General features: G+C 38.8%; 1 protein-coding gene across 7 annotated transcripts; it reads right to left on the bottom strand.

The window, feature by feature from the left end:
- Window positions 1-1,424: 1,424 nt before the first annotated feature.
- LOC110830633 (Peptidyl-alpha-hydroxyglycine-alpha-amidating lyase 1) lies at window positions 1,425-19,763 on the bottom strand. 7 transcript variants are annotated; one of them, XM_087354917.1, is made up of 10 exons: window positions 19,193-19,363; window positions 18,769-18,906; window positions 17,242-17,325; window positions 16,464-16,626; window positions 12,763-13,003; window positions 9,547-9,836; window positions 4,358-4,561; window positions 2,687-2,899; window positions 1,931-2,046; window positions 1,425-1,701 (listed from the first exon to the last, which is right to left on the bottom strand). In XM_087354917.1, exons 3-9 carry the CDS (start codon window positions 17,314-17,316, stop codon window positions 1,955-1,957), a joined length of 1,278 nt encoding a protein of 425 aa, XP_087211043.1. In that variant the 5' UTR covers window positions 17,317-17,325; window positions 18,769-18,906; window positions 19,193-19,363; the 3' UTR covers window positions 1,425-1,701; window positions 1,931-1,954. The 7 variants fall into 7 exon arrangements, with proteins under 7 accessions (XP_087211043.1, XP_021921427.1, XP_021921429.1 ...); XM_022065735.2 differs by lacking the exons at window positions 18,769-18,906; window positions 19,193-19,363 and adding an exon at window positions 19,620-19,763; XM_022065737.2 differs by lacking the exons at window positions 18,769-18,906; window positions 19,193-19,363 and adding an exon at window positions 19,370-19,501.
- Between the last annotated feature and the right edge of the window lie 283 nt (window positions 19,764-20,046).

The raw sequence follows: 20,046 nt of genomic DNA on the forward strand, positions 1-20,046 counted from the left end.
TTACCACATAGCCTCTCGGTCACCGGATTGTTACTGAACCCAACAACCCTCAACACCCTGCTTAGATCAACACCAGACACAAATCTTTAATACCTGCACGACTATCTATAACACACCGATTGAAAGCGACACGAACTTGTCCTCGTCAGATTTCATGTTGGCATGTAAGCACTCAACACATCACGCAGATTCAGCAACATCTTCCCTGTTCATTCAATTCTCGGAACAAAATTTGCAGAATCTACGAAGACGACTCGCGGGCTGCGTCAAATGAACAGGACAACCAACATCACCTATATCAAACCAACTACCAAACATTTCCATAACCTAAAAATCTTCGATCATCTATGAAAACAACACCAGAAAACAGCTACGATTTCGTAAACTACAGAGGAATGAACTTAGCACGAAGCACTATGAAACAAATATTCCATATGTCCCCACTAGATCGCTTACATCATGGAGCACATTTACCACGTAAAAATTTCGTTCAAGGGATTGTACTCAACCCATTAACCCTTAATATCCCCCTTAGATCAACACCAACACTTAAAGACTTTCTATAACACACCAAGTGACTGCGCCCACTGGTAACCGTACTTTCGAACACGAACTTCCCTTAGTCCGATTTCATTTTGGCACTTGCAGCACTCAACACTTCTTACAGATACAACAGCACAAAAATACACACCCAACACAATTATGGCCGGCACTCAGGCCCACCAATATTTACTGATAACCATTTGTAGCACAACACACAATCCATAACTACCATTGCACTTACCTCACATAAACAAACTAACCTCATCACTGGTTAAGTCCCACACTTTCGATTATGGGACCACAGCTATTATGCATCTCCTGATACACAGTTTAGAAACTCACTCATGGTGATTACCACTAAACATTTCCATTAACTTCTGCTTTGACATCTCTTTACAGATTTCTATATACAAAATACCATACTTAAGTAATGTGTGGTACGCACATTTTTTAAGTCTTCTTGGGTCAGAAAACAGACATCCGTGAATATCAAAACTGGACGGAAGATATACTAGAGATCTTCATCACTGAATAGATTTTCGGTGGACACAAGCAACCACATGCCTACACGTTACTCCAAACGTCTGTGTAAGCACCTCAAGTCAACCCACCTGACTTGCTAAACGAGTGTAACTGCAGAGCCCTATCTGCTGGGGAACTTCACAGTTTGTGGAACAAATGGAGAATGACTGAGGTTTTGAAGTTTTTGCTGTGTCACTAACTTGAACTCAGAATGTGAAATGGAATGAAGCTGATAAAGGGGAAAACCATATTATTGACATACTGCGGCCAAAGCCAAGAGTACTTGCAACTCAAAGCCATACACACATGACAAACTCTCATTTCAAGAAGTGGTGGCCTTCACACTATTAAGGCATATATGTCACTGCAGCATGTTAGCACATTTTTATTAATGCAATGTGAATATAGCTGACATTAAGATGGTATCACACCTGCAACACAATAAGCACAACACAGAATACCCCTGTGAATGGGTTACATAACTGCCTTCTGCACCACCTCTCCAAAGGCACAGAAAATTTACATGCTGCATTCAGTCTTCTTCTCCACGTCTGCAATTAGCAACCAGTTGGTCACACATCAGGAACACTAGTGGTCTTCTCTCAGATGTCAGTGGCTAGTGTTGGTGCACTCCTGCTGAAATATACCAGGAAAGGTGTAAGATACATATGAAATCTAGAATCTCAGAGGCTACTTTCATAGACATTGGAGGCAACTTGTCTACCGAGCAAAGGATTTTGGTTGGAGAATCGCGTGTCAGGCTTGATATTCCAGATTTTATCAAAGGTTCCATAGCACTACACAAATTGCAGGATCAGGAAAAACAAACACCTGTACCAAACAAAATGACCTCAAGGATACTCACTTTCTATTACATAAGACACATTAATCATGTAGAAGATGGCTGTGTTCTGGGTTGTTGCATCATGTAGTCTGGTAGAAGTTTATTCATCTCCCTGATGATGGAGGCAGCATGGACCTCTGAAACGTCCATAAACTCCTATCAGACTACATGGTGTATGAACAAAGAAAACAGCCATCTTCAAACTAGCCACCATAAAAATTCAAATCCTACATTAAACATGTCCATTACGTACACCACGAAGCATAGTTGGTCCTCTACCTATCCTCATTCCCATCGATAACACTGTTCAACAGCCAAAATATACCGGAGATGAAACTAACCAATTTTTACTAATTTTGAGCTGCTAAACACAAAAATGACATTCATTTTGCATGATTGGTTTGCATTTCGAAGATATTCATACCAAGCTGTTTTGCTCAATTTTCGTAATTTTCAGAACTGTAATGGACTACTTACTTCAGAAACCGCCTGTACAAGGGTGGAGAAGGTTTTATTGCAGCTTTAAGATTGCCTCACAGTGGCACAGTGATTTAATCTAGAATATTATCACAACACCCACAGAACACATTAGAGGTGCACTCACTACACCCTACTCTTAACTGCTTGATGTTTTCAGTCTGTGTGTAGCAGTATAAAACTGTCACGTATCACACTTCCCACCAATAGCAGCCCTCTAGTCCACTCGATAGTAAACATTCCCCCTGCAGGGCTTTTCTGCTGTATGTGCGCTCTGCCTCTTTCTACTATGCTGCTTACCTTTCACAAACTTCCATACTTTATAAGGGTCAAGCTCCACTACATATACTTGACTGCCATCTTTGTTCACTGCTACATCATGAGGGTTGCTGAATCCCTGTCCATTTGGACTGAAAGCTTCCATCACTTGATTACTTCTGAGACTTATGACAAATCCACTCACAAGTCCACCACCAAGGAATTCAGGACCATTAACGACAATCAACAGACCACCTGTAAACAAATATATTGACATAAATTGTACCAAATGTCACAGTTCAGTATACTGCTTGCATTTATTTTTACTGTTAACATGAAACAGATGACTGTGTAAGTGACTGGCTGAAGGTTTGATGACCAGGGTTGACCCCCAACAGTGGCAGATATTTTCCTTCAACCACATCCTCAGTGACTCTGGTGGCCACCCAGCTTCTTATTCAATGAGCACCACGGGAATCTTTCTCTGGCGATAAAATGGCCAGAGCATAAAGGTGACTAATGCTTGGAGATTTGCCCTCACTCCCACTACAGACCTGCTGAAGCACAGGCAAGAACTTCTTATCATTTTACATACAATTTCTCAAATTACATACTGCACAGTCCAGCTGTCTGTGTGTTATACTGGCACACTGCTAAACAAGTAACCCATTAGTTTAAGAATGGCTGGCCACAGCCCTCATTTCACACAATAACATTATCACATTCTTGTGCTAATTCTGAAAATACACATGCAACTTATTCATTGTAATAATACAGTACTTTTAAATTGTTACAGTAACTGCACAAAATCGAATAACACAGACTTGGGCTATGCAGAACACTGCATTACTGTGACTGTACATATTCCAATCTGAAATAAATGTAAAAGATATAATATACAGTTAACATTTTTCACATCTCACCAACACCTGGTTACAACAAGCCAACAAAATAAATTATTCTTAAAACGTCACTCAAAACGGGAAGTAATTTTAGTCAGATAAAGACTGTAACTGAGGATAAATCAAGAATTCCAATTACGAGGCGCGTCCCAAAAGTAAGTTTCCCACTCGTCCCACAGCTAGCAAACCTTATATTGCGCGAAGCGACTGTGCGTACGTGATAGAGCAATGACGTAGCATGGCGCATGCACTAACGGCACTTCCCGCGTTCTCACAGTAGCATCGTTGCAGCTGTTGAAGATGCAGGTTCTTATTCCAGCTCCCGCCGACTGTGAAGTGCGGTCAGTGATAACGCTAGGCCGCACACGGCTCGACGGACAGCAAGTCTCCTGCAGGAGTTCAGCTGGGAGGTGTTTAATCATTCACCCTACAGCCCGGACCTCGCTCCCAGTGATTTCCATCTTTTCCTACACCTCAAGAAATTCCTGTCCGGTCAGCGTCAGCGTTTTGAGAATGACAGAGAGGCGGAGATGGTTGTCACACAGTGGTTCCAATCCCAGGCGGCAGACTTCTACGACACAGGTATTCAAAAGTTGGTCCCACGGTATGACAAATGTCTCAATTCCGGTGGCGAATATGTTGAAAAATAGCTGGACACTTGCTGTATCTGTTGCAATAAATATTTCCATGAAATTGTGTTTTGTTTCTGTAAACGGCCCCAGGGAAACTTACTTTAAGGACGAGCCTCGTATCTCCAATGAATGAAATCTCCTTAGAGCTCCTACAGAAAAGATAGGACTCTGTTCTCTACCTTGTGCAGGGGAATATGCCACGCTGAATATTCGAGAGCCCATCTCATGTGAATGGAGCTGCACTATGAAGGATCCATTGTGACAGTTGAAACACTGAATGCGTCCATTCTCTCTGTCTGCTACACATAACATCTCCTTATCTTCAGCCAGAGCTAGTGCATGGGGCACAGAAAACTCGTAAGGTGGCATCCTAACACCATACGCTGCGACAGGAAATATGAAACATGTAGCTCAAAACTGAAATTAATGCTGCAAGTATTAACACATGAATGAACATAACAAGTGCATAATTGATATCTTGGTTTCACTGCTATCCACTTCTACTTCTATGTACTAAAATATGGTTGTCTTTGTTCCCAGTCCTGTTCATTATTTCTAAAAACACAATAGTGTTCTTATACAGTTCATCCCATATCTTACATGACACATGTCAATGTCAATCATCAAATCCTAATGAAAAGTACAGAGACATGACACTGCTGAGACACTCTCACTCACTCTATGGTGCAGGATATTCTTTGCAAAGTCAATTATATACTCGGCTTGTCAAAGAACAGCCCACTCTCTTTATGGAACCCATAGGTTCATCACCATGTTCACAAAAGCAAGCTAATGGACTCTATCTGAGCTAGCTGTATCCAGTTCGTTAAATCAATTCCTGTCTCCCTAAGGTACATCCTAACATTGTCCTCCCACCTACACCTAGGTTTTCCCAGCAGTCACCTCCCTTCAGGCCTCCCAACCAATAACCTATAAACATCCCTCCCCTGCTCACCAGTGTGGAAAGTATGGCCTGTTTGTTGGAAGGGCGGTGGTGGGATTTGGAGTTCAGGTAGAGGTCAGATCCCTCTGTGACCAGGAAAGCTTGCAGGGTGAACTGGAGATTCTCAGGACCACTTTCAGGCAGAACAGCTACACGGACAGAAAGACTTGACAGGCTCTTAACCCATCGGCGAGTGGCACTACCCCCAGAGAAATTTGCCTCGGTTGCCTTCCTGCCCTACGTGAAAATAACTTTCAATGACATCAGCAGGCTGCTGTCCAGGCACAACATCAAGTCTCTAGGCCTTCCCCCAAAGAAGATCCCCAGTTTCATTCAGCCTGCAAAGGATGACCTGAGACTCATGACTCCCGAGCACACAGCGTTCCCTGTGAGTGTGGCAAAGTTTACATTGGGCATACCGGTCATTCAATCAAGACTAGGGCCAAGGAGCACCAGCGCCACATCTGGCAGGAGCAACCAGATAAATGTGCCACATCTGGCAGGAGAAACCAGATAAATGCGCCACATCCGGCAGGAGCAACAGGATAAATCTGCCATGGTCAAACACAGCATCAACCTGGGCCACCGCAACCAACTCCAAGATACAACTGCCCTGTCCATCAAAACCAGATACATGGACCAGATAATCAGGGAGGTCATCGAGACTGAATTACATCCAAACGACTTGAACAGGGAGGATGGACATCACCTGAGCCAGTCATGGAAGACCCTCATCCACTCTTTCAAAGGACTTAGGAAGCATCCCATAGAGCACTGCCAGTCCCGCCCGGGCCACTAACCAGCCAACCAACCAAAAAGCTAAGGGCAGAGTCCTGCTCATGTGCAAGACATCGTCCCTTGATAGGTAACACCATTCCCACATAACATATTGTTGGAAATGTTAAACAGTGCCCTACAACTAAAACAGGGGTGTGCTTACACTAATGGGGGTTTTGTCACGGCAGAGGCCTTGACTATTCAAACTAGGGTCTGTTGCTACTGATGAGAGGTTATCACCTCAGGCAATTTGTCCTTCGTGAAAAGGATTTTGGTTGGATGGATCTCTGGTATTTGAACCCAGAAGGGGCAGGGGAATCACTTCAGCTGAAGCCTAATGCAACAGCCTGCCTGACAGCCTACTGTAGCACAGCCTAACCTCCATGGGCATAGTCTTAATTTTAGCCTTGCATTGCCCAACCTAGCCCAAGCTAACATACCCTAGCCCAGTCTAGCCTAACCAAACTCAATGAGCTGCATCCACCCTACATTAGCCCAACCTAGTCCATGCTACCACAACACAATTTATCCTAGTCATGCCCCCACCCAACCTTGCCTTACTCAGCTTAAAATTCCCTAATCAAGCCAAACAAACATAGCCTGGCCTTTCCTGCCCAGACTTAGCATGATGTTACCTACACTAACCTAGTCTAATCTTCTCTAATCTAGCCAGGCTCCATCTAACCTGGCTTAGCCCAACCTTTCCTCGCCTTTCCTCGTATGCAAGGATGGTGTAACTTAGCAAGGGACGATATTTTGCGCTTGCGCAAACCTCCGCCTTTAGTTAGCTTTTTGGTTGGTAGGTTAGTAAGTAGGTTGGTTGGCACAGCTCACTCATCGCCCTGATGATGGAGGCAACAAGGACGTCTGTAACATCGGTAAACTTCTACCAGATTACACGGCGCAACAATTCAGAAGATAGCCATTCTATCAGACTATACGGTTCAATATTCCAGAAGCTGCTATCTTCATACTTACCATCATGAGAACTCAGAAGCTTACTAACAACCCCTGTATTTGAAAGACATAAGTACACTCCTAAGCATTAAGTGTCTACAGAATGCCTTATGATTGTGTAAGCAGAAATGCATCTTGAAATCACAAACTGATGATGGCCACATTGGACTAAAACATGTAGCTCAAAAGAATAAACTATAAACCAGGCATGCCCAACCTTGATTGTTGTGCGGGCAACTTCGGCAAAGTTTGGTCTGTATGTGGGCAACATGAAGTTCAATACATAAAATGTGGACTGTATACATATAATGACATTATATACGTTTATCTGCATATTTTTCTATACATTATATATAAAAAAATTAAACTAATGATTTTGTGAAAAATTTGTAAAAAATTCATTTCACAACCTAGGCTAGGATGTGTTTATTTCTAACACATTTTTACAAAATGAATTAGTATTGTTGTGTATGTATCCATAAATAGAAAGCTCAAAACCTTTACAAAATATTACTGCATAGATTTTAACTTATGAAAATATCAGAAAGAAGCCACTGCCAGTGCCCGCACATCTACAAGTCGTTGACTAGAAAACGTGTCCATAATAATACACGTCAACAATCGTCGACAAAGTTATTTTAATCCCGGCAAAGAACAATAAGGATTTATGATAGGGTCACTTGGGAATATGGAAGTGGTGGTAAGTTTTCTTTCATAGTTTGCCAGGAAACGGGTGGAATTTCTTCTGCGTTCTGTCACTCCATTGCCAGGGAAAGAGTTAAAAGACGTTTTCTTATTTCAAATGTCTCTGTGGCTAACATGTTTCCTGCGAGCTACAGGTTGGGCGGGCCTGCTGTAAACTATAAGTGTGTGAAAAGTGACTGACAAGAATCAACATAACACACCACGATGATACACTACAGACTTGAACAATGAATGACTGCATCCATGAGATGACGTTACAATGCTAACCATATAGGAATTCATGTCAATGAAGATGTCAACATGTCATTATGGAAAAAAGAATGAGGATACAATCTTCATGAAAGTTTTTAACACTTTCGCTTAAAAGTATTTTGAATAAAATGGCAATGCGTGAAATAATTCTGAATAAATATTGAACACTGTTGATTTACCAAAGTTGTATTCGTGAAACTACCACAAAGGTGTCAAATTTTTCAACATTGGTGAACTATTTTCTCACAAAAAGAAAATATTACATGTTTGTACTTTTAAGAAAATGGCGTCTTATAAACTTTTTGCATGTGGCATGTTTAAAAATACCGAATTGTGAACACAGCAAATTCTTATGTGCAACAGAATTATGGAATTTGTCAATCATTGACCTCTAAGTTTTGACTCTGTGTGCTCTTGTACGTTGTTACTAACATCTTTACTTCATCTTCAGGATGAAAATGAAGAAAATACATTCCTCAAAATTGTTGGTAACCACCTACAAGCGCACATGACATACAAACCAGAAGACCAGAAATAACACTTCACCACTGCAAGAACCTCAAAACAGAAAGCACGTCGTCATAAACAATTCCTGTTGCCCTTTGCAGTTTGCAGGTGACATGATTATTGGGGATGAGTTGATTTTTCTTTAAGTGTCACATCTATTAGGACAGAAATTGGCTGCTTCTCTCCTTCAATATTCTCCTCTCAGTTTCTATGAGAAGTCTGTTGTTGAAAAAGATTCCTTGAGTTTCCTGTGAGCTGCTGTTTTTTTCTTCGTCTTCTTCCCCCCTTTGTGCATATTCCAAGTTGCAATACAATGTGGTAATCAAATCTAACTCTATAATACCAGCTTTGTTTCTTGGTTAAAAATTGATGTTTCAGGGACCAGCTCCATCCCCATCATCGTCCAGACTGTCCCACATACTTAGTGAGCACCTGTGTTCAAAGGTGAGTGCAAACCAATGGTCGGTTTGTGTATGAAGACAAGTGCTTGCTTAGTTTGACCCAGAGTATAGACTGGTGTCTCTATATTGTTTGAGCATGTTAATCACTGGGTACCAGGACTGATGGAGAGTGAAACCAATGTCCCTGTTAATGTTTTTGGGGTGAAGCCTGATTTAAACAGCCTCTTTTATTACATGGTCCAGAACTCTCATAGCCTTACCATGGATGGATATTTTTTCCAGCAGCAGCCTTTTGAATTCTCCAAAAAAGGCATGTAGCACTTGGTGACTACGTGGGATGTATGTCTGAATGCAAGAGGTAAATTTGAGTGACCTCAAGTGATATAATGCACTTGACCCCAGGTGAGTTTTTACTGAACCACCCTCACAAACATAAGTGTTAAAATCACAGAGTTAACAAGAATCTCTCAACTCAATGCAAAATGCAACAATATTTATATAGAACTGTAAATTCTTCTACCTAAATATCAGTGCTATTCTATGGACACTACCAAATGCGCATCTTTACAGCAAAGAGATCAATGTTTAATGTTGCAGCTATTGCATTATTAATGAAAATTACCCAGAATATTACCAGACAGCCATGAGAGGTCAAGAAAAACTGTTCATTATGGTTTATTAATTGCAGGAAAATGATAAGTAACTATCATATGGATGTAAAGAAAACAGCTTTGGTAAGAACGTGTGACCAGTTCAGGTGAGTACAAAATAGAGCAAAGTTTAGAAACTTATGGAGCTGAAAACTTTCGTGACTATACAGCTTTACCTTGAAATGAATTCCGTCCCCACTGCATGAGGAATTTTCCATCCCTATTGAATTTGATGATCCTTGTGTTGCAGTAACCATCAGATACAAAGAAGTCTCCAGCGGACATGACGGCAACAGCAGTTGGTTTGCAAAAATGGTCATCATCATTGCCAGGCACAAAGGCAACTCCAAGAGTGAGCAGAGGAGTGCCACCTCCTTGAGGGAACTTCAATACTTGATGCAGAGCAACATCTGTCACCCATACACTGTTGTTCATATCCACAGTAAGTCCATGTGGGAGGTAGAATCTGCAGATATCAAATATTATCAATGAGACATATCTGAGAACACTCAATTACTTTATTGTGTACCTTGTTTTTAATCCTCACTGCATAATTCATAACACACACTCCAACCCCTGGAGGCCAATATCATTTTTATAATGGCATTCCAGCACATAAAATATATTTTGTTTTTTAGAATTCAAAACAATTGGGCTCAAACATCAGATAACATGTGATCTTCAGTACACAAGTTGAATCAAGTGATAACAGTTCTTACTTGTATTTGGAATGTGCCTGGTTTGAACGTCTGTCATGGTAACAGTTAACCTTGATTGAGAATTTACAGGGTTTTCTTCAGTCATAAAAGTCGAATGCCTGGCTCATACCTTGAAACAGACCAGGACCCCTTCCTCCCCAGTCCCTTCAAGTTCAATGATGTCACTACAGGAAAGACATGAGCTACGTGTAATATTTGTACAGATGGAGAATCATCAAAGATACTGTTCTCACTACAGCAGTTTTCCATGCCCTCTTACATAAGATAGATTTCTTGCACACAGATTTCTCTATTTCAGTAACACAAAAATAGCCTCAACAATAAATAGTCTGTGATACAGGCTTACAAACTATGTAATTAAAATGGATATTTGTATGACATGAAGGTTTACAACTACAACTACAAATGCAATGGAGTCAGGACAAAAAGTGGACATCATTTGTATATGGATAATTTTCACTTCTGAGCTACGTGAAAATTTACACATCAAGAAAACACATTTCTGTGACCCTGTGAGACATATTCAAATCCAAATGCCAGAGGCTCTTCATGGAAATAACTGAGTCTGGAAAAAAGTGACACTTAGACAGGGATGGAGGATTATTTGAATGAACTATATGAATAAGAATAGTATAGCAAAGAGTATATCATCTACCAGGGAGAAGCAATAAACAGAAGCATGTTCTGCAGTTTTAGAAAACAACACAGCTCTTGTTATAGCATAAGCAACTCCTCAAAGAGGTATGGATTTTCCCTAAAACAAAAATATGACAATCTTACTGCAGCTGACTACAATAAATGGGTATCCTGAGAGAAGGATTTGCAGCTGTTCACTGTATTGCAGCAACAAGCTGCCAATAACCTACACAGCATCCCAGTCAGAGTGACATACTAAGATATCATTGCGGCTATGAAAGGCCACTAAAGGGGCTGGCAATGGTCTACATGATACAACTCAAAGCCAGGATCCAATTGACTGTTGAGTCACCCTAAAATTCTGCAGCTCTAGTTTCTTCGATATGAGATGGGAGGACAAAAGATTTTGGACTGAATAATAGCAAGCATTCCCTGAATTTAATATGCTCTTGATTTTGTCATGAATGGCATTCAGACTTGTAAGTGCCATGCCCAAGTACTCAAATTTCATCACATTTTCAAATGATTCATTAGGTATCCTTACATTCTAGTTCAGTCCTGAATTCTGATGCTGAGACATGATCATATACTTTGTCTTTTCTGCATTTATTTCTAGACCAACATCCCTACCAGCCATCAAGTGTGTTTCCATGTTTTCTTTTATAGTATTTACATTTTCACCCAACAGATTCATGTCATCACCACAGACCAAAATATGATGTATCCCATTCAGTTCCAAACCACCCTGATTTTCTTGGACTTTCCTGCTGGCACGTTCTAAGGCAAAAGTGAAAAGCAGCAGTGATAAAGCATCTCCCTGTTTCAGGAAATTCTGAATAGGAAATGTATCAGACATTGGACTTGACCACAAACGTCAAATTATCCTACTCCAAAACACCATCTGACAACATTAATTGTAAGAAGACAGCATTTAAAATTATTACACACTGCACCATCACTGCAAGAGATATTTTGGAGCACATGCATTGCAGAGGCAGTCACAACAGTTATACACAACTTTCTTATTTGCTATAAACTGAAGGCTACAACTGCTCATCAGTTAATGGGAAATTTTCCAGCATCCAGAATTCAACTATATGCCTTTGTATAACAGACCAGACATATTCTGATGATAATGGTTTAATCTGAGTTGCAAGTGTAAGAACAAAACTGAAGAATTTAAGACATCTAGTACACACACCTATCAAATAACATTGTTTCACTTCAAGTTTGCTGAGCGAAGGGTTGGTGGGTGGTTATGTTTGATATTAATATTTAATAATTATTAATTCATTTCTTCTTTATATTTACAAAGTTGTGTGTCTGTATTAACACTGAACTGTGTAACGACCATTCATAAATTGTTAAAAAATAGCCATGTCATGGACCTGTTTTAACAAGTATGGATGACACAGCACGTGGCAGTTAGCAGTACAGGGGACACGTGAGTTAATTGCCATTGTGACATGTGTTAATTCTGTTCACTATTAACTTTGCATAATGTCAGACCCACACATTGTAGTAGTTCCTTTAGTTGCCACCTGACAAATGTTTACCTACATGAATTCTGCTAGAGCTTTCACTTACATGCATTTTAACCAGCCTTACTAGCTTCTTAGGTATACCAAATTCAAGAAAAATGTTGCAAAGAGCTTCTCTCTTAACCGGGTCATAGGGTTTCTTGAAGTCTATAAATAGTCGATGTATTATTCCATTGCACTCCCACCTTTTCTCTAGCATCTGTCAAATGCAAAAAATTTGATCAGTTCTAGGTCTATTACTATGGAACCCACACTGATGATCTCCAATAATTTCACTGACATATGGAATCAACCTCACCATGCATTAAATCAAAAGTATATGTTAAACTGATTGGGCTAAACTTTTGTCCTGCTTTCGATGCTCTACCCTACATGAATGGCCAGATCTTATCTTGCCTCTAGATTTGAGATTTGGTACAAGACACACACCAATTCATGTTGTTTCAATTCTATCTACAAACTAGTCAGTAAGTGATAACAGCTTGCAAACACTCACGTATTGTTACCCCATTCCTCCACTACAAGCCCAGATGATCCATTGAACACAACAACAGTAGGTTGGGAGATGGGCCCCAGAATGCGCTGGTTGTACACATTGTTAGTAAGGAATGTATTGCCATCCCAGATACGATCTCCACGATGGAACACCACAATATTACCATCAACATCAAAACTGACAGCTGAGAGTTGTCCAAGTTTCTTTGATGCATCTGGCCAACTTTCAACAACACTAAAACCTAGAAAATAAGCCACATTATATATATATATTAATGGATGTACTTAAACAGAATTTTGTATGAAGAAAACAAGTCAATACAGTAGAATCTTAAAATAATGAACAAATATATTAAATTATTTTATTAGATTTAGCATTGGCAGCCTCGTTGCCAGACACTTTGGAGTGTCCAGGTACCCAGCAAAACACAACAAACTTTCCCAAATACTGGAGGTGGGACACTTGGATCATGATTGCAGCAATGATAGGATGGTCAGGAGACTGATCACTGAGACAACGTAAGGTGCTGAAGGAGTATGTACAGATAAGATTATGTTGAGAAGAGCTCAGTATACTGTGGTGCGGGTACTGTTAAAACTGTGGGGGTGATAGAAAAATACCTGGCCGTTACATATAAAGGCATGGCCTGTCAATCCTTGTACAAAAGATGCATCTGTGTACACAGCACAATCAGTCTGACCAACTTCACTGTCACAACTGACAGTCTGTAGGAGTTACTTACTTAATGTTTATCATATGGCAAAAGTAATAGGTGATTTACACACATTCTAACAGCAGAAATGTAACAAACAAGAAGGGATAGGCAAGATATGAAAAAGAGGCTATCATTGTTGGTCTCATAGGTTGTGACATCATGTACACTTCAACCTTAAAAATGGAGGCAGTATATTCGTCAAAAATATTGGTATCTCCCTACAAGTCCACAGAGCAACATAACACAAAACCAATATCAACATCTTCAATGCTGTAATAACTTCAAACTTCAATATGAGAAAAATTGGTCAAAGTAAGAACACAATGACATGGCCAATTCTAAAAGTTTCTGACGATGGTACAGTGTTGAAGGAAACTGTTTTCTGGATACAGGAGATAAGGATTAGCTCTATCGATTGGGCCCAACAGAGTAGATTTTACCTGAAGACGAAGATAGACTCGCATCTCCGAAACGACATGGTTTTAATTGATTTTATTTAGTCTTGGACAATGGATAATATCCAGAAAACATTTTACCTCAACACTGACTGGACATGAACTTCGTAATTTACTCTCCATCTTACAAAATAAAAAGCTCCAAAAATAAATTATGTAAAGGTCAGAAACATAATGTTTAAATATATGTGAACTATATAACAACATTAAAGCTTACTGCCACTCATTTCCTTTGTAACAACAATGACAACAACAAAAACAACAACGTGTTCAGGGTTTGACCACCACAAGCATTCCTCATTTTCCTCTCTTCTTCATTTCAGACTGAGTTTTTGCTCACAGTATGTGGAAATCAACATAACATTTTTGTCACTCCATTTCATAATAGTGACTAATCCTAACTTTTACATGAGTTTTCACCTCTTAAATTTCTTATCCTTGATTAGATGATTCTTCTGGCCATTTGCTTCTTGTTTAGTCTGAGTGGGCCCACATAATCAGTCCTTTTGTTTTTAAGTTTCACAGCCAGCTGTAGAGGATTGTAAACATCGGTTTCCCCAATATTATTTGACCTTTGTGAAATAAATACAACACTGCAGATGCTGTCTTATTAATGCCAAGTATTATCAATGGTGACCCCAGCTTTGTGACACTACCATCACTGCCACGAAGACCACAAATAACTGGTTGCATATTAAGAAAACTCATAGATCATCATGCCAAATTTTGGAGCTCATGAATTTACTTGCTCACTCCACAGAATCAAGTCCTTAATGAGAAACCGACAGTCACTCAACAAAATTCCCAACAAAATATGGAACTTGAAGGTTCTCACTCCCATCTGTTGGTTTAAAAAATCTTCTTTGCTTACTTCAGCACTGAAATCTCCTAACAAAATTATCACGTGGTACTTCGGGAATTGATTGAATACATGCTATAGTTCCTCATAGAAATTACCCTTTGCATCATCAGTTTTAGCCTCCATTGGGGCATGAACATTGAGAACAGTAATACATAACCAACATTCCACATTCAACAGAAAAATGTATAATTGCCTGGTGGTATAGTGCCACCCCTGTCCTATCTAACCTCCTGTACTCCCATTAAATCTAACTTACACCTTGCTAATTTTCTTGCAATTTTTCCCAATAACTCTGCCCTACATTACATGTGTCAAATTCCACGTCCATTTTCCTTTACTTAGATCAATTCAAAGAATCCATCCCAGTCAAAGGTCCTGTATAACATTTCGTAACGAGTTACTATTTTTACAGTGAGGGGATGCTAGCCCCACGCCCAACCCCCAAACTGCTTAACCATCCCTTGTTGGCTGTCCACGACTGCTTATTCAATATATTCACAACTACCCTCCATATCTGGAGGCCATCTCTCCTCAATCCACAACCTGAGGATGTGCCATACCATGGTGACAAGGAAGCCACAACATATGGAAAGTTGGGAGCTTTCAGTGAAAGATGCTGCTGTCTTCTTTAATGTTGGACATTTGTTAACAATAATATTTTAAGATCTGAGTTTTAAACTGTTTGTTTAGATGGTAAATGATAAATAATATTGAAATTTGTGTGAGGCATCACAATGTTTGTGCTGTTATTGACAAAATGTAAGAATTTACATATTTGTTAAAACCCATTTCTAGACATATCACCACAGCCTGATGTCAGACAGAATTCTTTTTATAAGAATGATGGACCTAATGGTGGGTTTATGTATAATATGCATTGTATAAACAAACCAATCATGATATATAAGTGAAACTCTGATTTTAAGTTCCAGCATCTATGGTATTATTATATTTAACGCACACTGCAGTCCTGGTTGAAGCATCATTTAATTAATGTATTATCTTCCTTCATAAGTTTTGGACCTCAGTTTAGCCTTGGATGGAAATTCATTGTTTGGTCCAATTAGTATGTAACCATGTAAGATTTGAGGTTTTCACAGCAGTGAGTATGAAGATTTCCGTCTTCTGAGTTATTGCGCTGTGTAGTCTGGTCGATGTTAACCAGACTACACAGCGCAACAACCCAGAAGACAGAAATCTTCAGTATGTAACCAGCTTTGTATTCAAAGTCAGCAGTCACACTGTACAAATAGCCATCAGAGATGTGTAAGCCTGGTGCCTCACAAGTGATGTAGGTGAAGGCAGTGGGGGGGTTTAATTACACAAGACCTGTAAACACAAACCTAAAAAATTCCTCCTCAGCTCATAACACTAAACAACAGTATGCTTGGTCTGATGTTTTCAGAGAAGGCGAAATTTAACAAGTCCATGTGGGATTACAACCAAGAACAACACCGTCATCTTTACCAATGTTAAAACCACAAGTCTTTAAAAATGTATAGGAGACAGTGCATGTGTTGGTGTAGTGAACCAATGTAGATGATACAATATGACAAAGGATATGGAAGTCAGCAACAAAGAGTTAATTATACATTTGTATTTATAATAAGACACCCTGAAAGTGTAATCTTATGCTTGGTCAAGGTAATCTTTGTTACATAATACTTACCAGTATTTTTTGAAGATTTAAGCAATTTCTCTTTGCCTTCATAAGTCCAGGCCTTATTTCCAAAGTCGGGTGGTTCGAGGTTGGCTAGACTAGCAGCTTTGGCATCCGAATTGAATATTCCATCAGGATCTTTCCCACTACTCCAAACAAACCTCTTTAGATCCTGCAGCACATACAAAATATGATAATAATGGTGTTTACTGTCTGTACAGCAAAAAGACAAATTTTATAAATGAAAGTATTAACAGCACCAACTTCTTCCAAGCAGCGACTCTTCCAATGAATTGCAACAATCACTACACCTATATTAAATTAATATTTTCCAGGCTGGTTTCTTTTTTAAAGAAATCTTCTTCTGTTAGCACATTTCATTGTAAAAGATTATTAATACTGTACTCCTACACAGCAACACAGTCCTAGTGCCACCTCTGTACTCTGAACCAACTATTTTACACAACACTTCTCATGATTGGATTATCTGCATAAAACTTATTGTTCCTATAAGAATGTTTGTTAAAAAGGTAAGAAAATAAAGACAACTGTAATCAGCTGTTTGTAGTTACACTAGCAAAACTACATCAAATATTTTCTCCTGTATATGGACACATTTTTGTATGTATTCAACAAATCCATATGCATGTTGGGTACTGTTCTATTGCACTGTGCTTGTGTTGGTTCTAGTAGTTACAAATGAAACAAAAATTTAGCATTTGGTGATAGACATGTTCCCACTCCTGCTTCTATGAGTAACCTTCATATGAGTTACACGGGTACTTACATGCTGATATCCAGTGCTTGACAAGTGAACAGAAGATAATGTAATAGCCAACACAAGCCCCAAATAATGTGTCATTCCTGGAACCTGGAAGAAAGTAATATCTTGGTACAACTTTCTTTCTCATATATAAAACTGAAATTACTGGAGTGGGTGTGTATGTTAACTTCCATCAAACTTGGCATGCTTATTCCTGGAGACCAGAAAGAGATTTTAGAAATGTATACCATGCTCAAGTCTTGGTGATGGTGCTTCCTATAGCCCAAAAACTAAGCAAGACAGAAGAATGGTGCCAAGACACAAGTTGTTTGTTTCAAAGAGTTTACTACAGAAACAAAGGCTAGATCCACAAAAACCTGTCTTGTGTTTCAATCCTAGTGAAAGTAGTTTTTAAAGTTCAGACACTAAGCAAGATGAAAGTTTCTGTTTCAGCAGGGAGATTACATGAACAAAGGCTACAACCCCAAAAAACTGTCCTCATTATGTGGGGAGAGAAGATGCTGTTTCATTCTTAAAAGATGCATATCCTGCACAATTTCCTGGTATTAGAATTATTCCATCCACTGGAACTGAGATAAAATTATAATACATTCCTAGAAATCACAAAACTCATCAGGCTATGAAGAAATAACATGTAAAATTTTTAAAGCTTGTTCAGCTTTAATTATTCACCCATTAGCCCAAATTTGTAATCATTTACAACACATAGGAATTTTCTCGGTCCATCTCAAAAATGCCAGTAGTAAAACTACTGCACAAGAAAAATTATAAAAACATTATGAGAACCTAAAGGCTAAAATTTAATTATTAACAGCTTTTTAAAAAGTACTTAAGGTTACATTCAATAGGTTAATTCAGCATACACATACTAACATATTGGTCTCAGTAAAGGTGTACCCACTGAACATGAACTAACAGATAATGTGCTAAAATCTATTAAATAAATAATGCATGTTGGAGAAATTTTCAGATTTAGCAAAAGCTTTTCACTTTGTATAACATTAAATTTTGTTAACTAAATTATATTCTTATGGCATTCAAGGTACAGATGCACAGTGGTACAGATCCTATCTAACAAAAAGCAAACAGAAGATCTAAGCAAATTCATCTAAAAACAATCAGAATTTTTTCTCAAACCAGGAACAATAAAGCATGGAATTCCCCAAGGGTCAATTTTTGGGCCCTTGCTTATCATAATGACCTTCCACCAACAACAGAAGTGTCACAATTTCTAAAAAAATGTAGATGATATCTGTGCAATGTGGATCTCTCTAATATGATTAAATGGTTTACTACTAATAATTCAACCCTAAAAATATATATATATAATTAAAACTATAGCAAATAACTCATCACAATATGCTTATAAGTATTGGTTACAATGGAGAGTATACAGAAGTTATTAAATACAAAATTCCTGGGTTTATAAATTGATAACCACCTAAATTGGGAAAATCATACTGATAAACTTGTTCCTAAGTTCAGAAGAGCATATTACTCTGATGTATGTTGTATGTTAGCAACACTCACACATTCAAATTTTATTTCGTCTAGTTTCACTCCATGATGAAGTATGGAATCATCGACTGTCACTTTTTTATTACGGTTTTCTGGATCCACGTTCACAGGAACATTTTCCTATCACATCCTTCAGTTACGACCTCTCATCTGGAAACATCTTTTATGATGATTCCATTCTCACAAATTGTTGTTTGTTTAAACATTTGCAGACAATTCAGTATTCAGATGAGGCGTACATGCCACTTAACCATACTTTACGAAACTTCAGGAAAATCATTTTATTTTCATGACTGGAGAGGAACACTTATATATACTTTAAAGTATTTCTATATTCACATTAATGATAGGTTAGGTTTCGATCCAGGTGTCAGTAATTCAAAGAGTTAACTTATTTCAGTAAAATCAAAAGTTAGGACACGAAACCACTACTTACGTTTAATCTGGACTACGAACCATCATAACATTCTCACAGTTGACTGTAAATTACTGTCATAACTACGGAATTTATGTTCGTATTACAAGCAAGTGCTGCATTTATGCTAAGACACGTTCAACATCCTAGGCTTGTACCTATGAGAGAATTATGGAATACAAATTCTCTTGTGTTCACCTTCTATCCGAATGACGAGTTGGTATGCAGATAGTAACGATTCCCAATATTTATTCTAACGCGGTGAAGAAAATGTCAAACTACTGGAAGGTATAATCTGTGTTCTATAGAATAAAGTTAAAAGAATTTGGAAAGTTGGCAACAAGATTTCATCAACGTCTTCCAATTATCAATGACCACCTTGGTTTAAGATTGTGATATAAAAATACCAATATTGGTCTCATAAATTATTGCTCATAATTGATATTACCTTACAGAATCTCAAATGCTGTGTTAATTCTCTTAAGCGGATAACTGACTTGTAAATTCACATGGTTACTTATACGTGCCTGAGGTCTGTCATTACCGTATGGTGACTACGTGGTTTGTGTTCTCTGGAATATTCCTTTCATGTCAAAGCTTTCTAAGAAAGATGTCACAACGGGACGGACATTTTTTAGTCATTTGTAATCGCTGATGCTGTACCTTCTTCCGTTCTTTTAACCAAGACAGTTCGTAACCATAATAATAGGTACCGGGTTCGACGATTCCTGCACTGGCTGAAACTGAGCATTTGAAAACAGCAAGGCAAGTCCATGTCACTTAACAATTGACGATCAGTCAACCAGTCTGTCTTAGTGTCCAGTCCTTACCGGGACCCATGACCCATTTTTTAAGAGTCGCCAGTGTCACGTCCA

Source organism: Zootermopsis nevadensis, unplaced genomic scaffold (genome assembly GCF_977971745.1).
Source record: "Zootermopsis nevadensis isolate Lab colony 2312 unplaced genomic scaffold, Znev_1.0 Znev_ptg000024l, whole genome shotgun sequence".
Lineage (NCBI taxonomy): Eukaryota > Metazoa > Arthropoda > Insecta > Blattodea > Termopsidae > Zootermopsis > Zootermopsis nevadensis.

Coding starts and splice junctions, on each gene's coding strand:
- LOC110830633 (XM_022065735.2), bottom strand. CDS start 17,316: ATGACACATTATTTGGGGCTTGTGTTGGCTATTACATTATCTTCTGTT. Junction 13,004..16,463: donor TAAATCTTCAAAAAATACTG/GTAAGTATTATG, acceptor CTTATTTTCTAG/GTTTTAGTGTTGTTGAAAGT. Junction 2,900..4,357: donor GGCATATTCCCCTGCACAAG/GTAGAGAACAGA, acceptor ATTTGTTTACAG/GTGGTCTGTTGATTGTCGTT.